Source organism: Phaseolus vulgaris, chromosome 1 (assembly GCF_000499845.2).
Source record: "Phaseolus vulgaris cultivar G19833 chromosome 1, P. vulgaris v2.0, whole genome shotgun sequence".
Taxonomy (NCBI): domain Eukaryota; kingdom Viridiplantae; phylum Streptophyta; class Magnoliopsida; order Fabales; family Fabaceae; genus Phaseolus; species Phaseolus vulgaris.
This window is the reverse complement of record NC_023759.2, coordinates 22394932-22400213: the sequence shown is the minus strand read 5'-3', so window position 1 is coordinate 22400213 and position 5282 is coordinate 22394932. Positions and strand designations below refer to the sequence as shown.

Here is a 5282-nt window from a genome sequence, read left to right as displayed (position 1 = left end):
ATTTTTTATTGCTGATAAAAAAAAAACTAACTACTTATGTTATAAATTAGTCTCTATTGCTCTTTTATGGACTAATTTAAAATATAAAATATTAGGAGTTAAAACATTGTAATTAATTTAGATATCAATTTAAAAATAATTTTATAATATTTTATTAATAGTAAAAATCACTCCAGATACCAATAACTTTTTAGTTTCTAAAATAATATCTAATTTAGTCAATACTAATTATTTTTTGTCTCTAATTTTAATTATTATTTAATGATATTTTCTGGTTGTGCTTCCAACCCTCATTCTTAATAATGTAACAAATAACTTTCCCATATAAATACAAAATGTACATTTTCAGTTTTTAGTTTAAACAATTTAAAAATATAAAAAAATTCAGTTTCTCTAATATGTTGTAAGTATTTTGGCGTTAGTATTTCTCAAACAACTTTTACCATAAATGATACACTTTCCTCATCCCACCTTCATCTTATAAGCTTATCCCTAATTAATAATTAATGCAATGTACTGAAATTTAATATCTTTCCAGTTACCCTAAAACTGAAATTAACTTCTATCAACAACAAGAGTCCCATATATGCTGTAGACTAATTGCAAATTCCTTCTCCCTTCCAAATAGTACAGTGCCATGATCTGCATTTGGAATGATGTTAATTTCAGCATTAGGAGCCTTCAACTTGAACTTATTAAAACACTTCACTGGGACAACTTCATCTTTTTCTCCTTGAATCACATTTATTCTCACTCCAACTTTAGTCAAAATTATAAGGTAACTGTCCACAAATTTTGCTCCTCCACATAGCACATTATGCATGGAACTCCAAGCTGAATGATGGGTGTGCCTGGTCATGTCTGTGGTCAAGAAATGAAGATCCCTAGCAAAGGAAAACAAAGCATGCATTATGTGTATCATGTCTGTGTCCTAAGTTATATATGAAAAAGAAACTTGAAACATGTGGTGTGTTATATAGTGTTTGAATAGATGTTTTGTTACCTCTTGCGAGTAATGAATTTTAGAATGGTCTCCCATATTCGGTGATTTCTGCAATAGACAAGGCAAACAGTACGGCCCAAATGCTCATACCAGGACATAAATGAAGAACAAAACGACAATGGGGACTGCAATGTCTTTCCAGCAAGCATTGATAGTGCATTTAAACAAGCATCATTGCCCTCAGAAGAAGTGTATGGCTGCCACCAAAACCATTTGGAGAATGGAGAAATTCAGGAGACATTACCAGACGAGTAAAAGAAATAAGGGTCTTGTTCACTAATGATCCAAATTCAACATTAAAAACTATAATACTGTGTTAATAATATTTTACTTATTTTTTATCTCTGAATTTGAGAGTATATGCTAGTAATTGTCAACAATTTAGTTTGACTGCAGAATGAAGGTACCATTGATTCCAATTTCCAAGATTGGTGGCAAATATGTAAGCACAGAAATTGTTAATTGGTTCTGAGAAGATCAGTTCTCAAACCTCATAAGAAGCAAAATATTCAGTTTGGTCTAAAGTACTTACAGGAGCAACGAGGGTGATTGATTTTACATACTTGGGGTACTTAGCAGCCAAGGCCAATGCAATTATGCAACCCATGGAGTGTGCAACCATATGAAAGCTACTCAACTCCAATGGTAAAACCACAGATTTCTCAATCATTTCCACATGATCCTTCAAAGTGTATGAGCAATCTCTAGGCTTTGGACTCTTGCCAAATCCCAACAGGTCAATGGCAATCAATCTGTACTTGTGATTCGCATTTTCAGAAAAACAAGGAAACACTGTCTTTGTCCAAAATGAGGAAGAGCAGAGAAATCCATGCAAGAATATGACATTCTCAGAAGGTTTTCCCCTTAAGTTCTCACCACTGGCTGTCAAACACCAATTGACAGCAAAAATCAGTCACAGAAAAATACATAGAAACATGAAAATGGTCACCAAATAATGGTGAGACAAAACATGAATGTAGTTGCATAGTTGTTTTTGGCATTCTTCTCCAAACAAAGTTGGATTTTATCTTGATATAATTCGTTTTGATCTTTAACGAAAATCTTAGTTACACACATTACTAAAATGACTATGGAGATAGAACTTCAATTCTGATAGTAAACATTACTGAAAACACCTATAAAACTAAAATTGTAAGCAATTTAGCTTCGAAAATAATAACCGAACTAGTAGAACTAACCTACCCAACAAGGGTTCCTTCACAACAAAATGAAGCTTATAGTCACTTCCATCATTGACCCACGAAAGGCAAGACTCACAGCCACAATCAGACCAACGATTCACTGACCTTCCACTACCTTTATCAAAATTTCTATTGGAATCATCTCGTTTTCTCTCATATTGAAGGAACCCCATTTCTCTGAAAATGTTCTTCCTCTCATACAAGCTATCTGATAGACCATCATCTGTCACGTTCATCCTCCTCTTTTGCCTCTCCCAGTTAGAGCAGCAACAAGGGGAAGCCTCCCCTTCAACGAGTTTATCAAGATATCCATAGATAACGCAGAAAACAGAATCAAGAAGATCAAACATGAGGAAAATAGCACAACATAGAATTGAGATGAGTGCTTCAACACCATTGGTCAACCACTTTGGTGACAGAGACATGAACCTGGATGGAAGTTTAATTCACTTATATCTCCTTACAACATTGTTTGTAATACTATAGTTTTACCTTTTCTCAGTTTCAAAATACTAAATATACAGTTTAGGTTAAAAGAAAAACCAAAACTTTTTTGGTTGTGCAAGCATGGAGATTGAACAAGTGGAATTGAGTTTGCGAAAAAGGAGAGCATATGAAATGCTGATTGAGGTTTGGCCACGTAAGAGGATAATTGAGCTGCCTCGTTCACATATTCACATCCACAAAAAGTTATGTATTTCATACACTATTCTTTTATGTAAATAATTAAAAAATATTTTAATAATCTCGTTTTACTATTTCTATACTTTATTTTTTCAAGCATCCAACTCTTCCAGTCTATATCATTTCATCTATATCTCAATTCAATTTAAATGATCTTTTAGGAAAAAAAATTGTTAACAGTTAAAAATAATTTCACATCGCAATTTAAATCATTCCTTGTAAATTTAAAGCATAATTTACATATTCAAAGGTAAGTTTAAGTAACCTTATATCATAAATAAAATTGTTCACCATAAATCGAAAATATAATTTATATATTCGAAGAAACTAATATGCCATAAATTTTAATTAAAAATAAATATTTATACTTAGAATAAAATAATAGTAAAATAATAGTTTTTTTAAATTGTTAGACTTAGATAAAGTCATACTACTTTTTAATTTGGCCTTTTCTTCTTGCATTCTCAAATTTTTAAAGTTGACTTTTGAATTATTTATTCTGAAAATCTTTGGAAACAAATTTTTTGGAGTTTCTCGAACGTGATTTTCAGAATTGGACTTCTGGAATAAATTTTCCAAAACATATGAAATGTATTTCAAAACAAGTTGTTTGGAACAAGATTTTTGGAACTATTTTTGTCGGTTGACCTGGTTGCCGGTTGACTCTGGGAACAGGTTGTGACTCTGTCTGTCTCTGCTGGATTTGCTCTTTCCTCGGGATGTTGGAATGCGGCTCCGTTTGAAACTAAGGGGACCCTACCTGTTGATTGCACTCCGACGATCAAGTCAGTACTGGGCTAAGAAACAATGAGTAAGTCAATATTTTCAGTCTTAGAAATGGTGTACCTGTACCAGGAATCTCGAATCCCTTTTATAGACTACTTTTAGGCTACCTCATTGTAACAACCCTTCTCTCACGAGAACCTTATCTTGAGTGAAAGTAGGTTGAATCGGAAGACATTCTGTTACGATGTCACACAATCTTAGTGTAACAACCGCACAAAATCTTCCTCCTTGGAGTGCATAATCTTAACAGCATGCCCGGGTACCAACTCATGTACCAACATCAAGGGGCCCATCTGTCACTGTAGGCGCTCTAGCCTTTACATATCATGCATGCAGTTTACCCCTGAAAACCCTAGCGCTCGTGGGCCAGGCGTCTTTAGGGGTATTTACCTGTTCTATACCCAAATATACTATACATACCACATGCACTTTCTCATTGATTAGGCCTTACATATATACAGGTTTCAACACACGCATTTTTGGAGCCCACTTACGTGGCCCATTAACTCGACCAGACCACCTGATGTGTATTGATTTTAGATTAATTCATTGAGGTGACACTCTTAGAATTAGAATTGAGATTGATTAAGCAATTAAGATGACAAGTCTAACTGGACATTAACTTAACAAGTGTTAAGTAGATGTGAAAGTTCATTTCCATAAGACCAAAGGAAAAACACAATTATAGGTGATTATGAATGACAAAACAAGGTGCTGTAAAATGCAGAATTGAAATGCAACAATTCAAAGGAAGAACACTAAACAATAAGCATGAACCGAATAGAAACAAGAACACAAACACAAGACATATTAAGGAATTGAAATGAAATGGAATTGGAATTGAAAGATGAAGGATAGGAAAGCTTATGTGGATGAAGCTTGGGAAGAAGATCACGCCACTTGGAATGGTGAATTTGCTCCAAGATAAGTGATGCTGTCGTCACTTGAGCGCTCCCAAACACTCACAAGATAAGACTAAAGCTAGGAGAAACAAGTCTCACTAATCTCACACAATTTGTGTATAGTAACTTTCTCTTCATTCAACTTGTAACTACATGAGCCAAGCACCTCTTTATATAGTGTGAGAGGGTCGGTTTTCACTAAAGAAAAAGGTGGGAAATGCCATTTGAAAATGGCGCCTAAAGAGAGTCACATGGAGGGCATGACTTGTTGCCATTTCTTCTCATAGGCCCTAAACTTCTATCCACACCTTCCTTCTATATTCAATTAAACCTACTCTAAAGAAATTACTAAAAGAGACATCAATTGATGCTCATCTCCTAATGTTTGTGCCCTGCTCCTAGTAATCCTCTGAGGCATGGTGGATGATGAGATTATGGGTTGGGCTTGGGCTTCAGATTGGGCTTGGGCTTGTTGGGCTTGGGCCTCAGGAGCCCTCTCTCCTTGGTCCTCATCATGCTCCCCGGGTGGGAGAGAATTCGTCCACGAATTTGGAAGACCTGCAGAGAAAGGAGTTAGATCACTGATATTAAAAGAATGACTACTAAGGTATGTATCAGGCATATCTAACTCACAGGCATTATCATTAATTTTCTTGATGACCCATCACCGCATGGCATAAGTTTGGACTTCTTTTGAGTAGGAAA

The 5282-nt window shown here is 34.9% G+C and overlaps 1 protein-coding gene across 1 annotated transcript; it reads right to left on the bottom strand.

Annotated features, from left to right (window-relative positions):
• Positions 1–373: 373 nt before the first annotated feature.
• LOC137813784 (probable lysophospholipase BODYGUARD 4) lies at positions 374–2849 on the bottom strand. Its single transcript, XM_068616215.1, has 4 exons — positions 2207–2849; positions 1536–1885; positions 1004–1200; positions 374–884 (listed from the first exon to the last, which is right to left on the bottom strand). Exons 1-4 carry the CDS (start codon positions 2628–2630, stop codon positions 566–568), a joined length of 1290 nt encoding a protein of 429 aa, XP_068472316.1. The 5' UTR covers positions 2631–2849; the 3' UTR covers positions 374–565.
• Between the last annotated feature and the right edge of the window lie 2433 nt (positions 2850–5282).

What these genes read in the sequence shown, in the direction of transcription:
- LOC137813784 (XM_068616215.1), bottom strand. Translation starts at nt 2,630, where the DNA reads ATGTCTCTGTCACCAAAGTGGTTGACCAATGGTGTTGAAGCACTCATC. An exon ending in TGTGAAGGAACCCTTGTTGG is followed by an intron (nt 1,886 to 2,206) that starts GTAGGTTAGTTC and finishes GGTGTTTGACAG; the next exon opens with CCAGTGGTGAGAACTTAAGG. An exon ending in CAATCACCCTCGTTGCTCCT is followed by an intron (nt 1,201 to 1,535) that starts GTAAGTACTTTA and finishes TTTTGGTGGCAG; the next exon opens with CCATACACTTCTTCTGAGGG.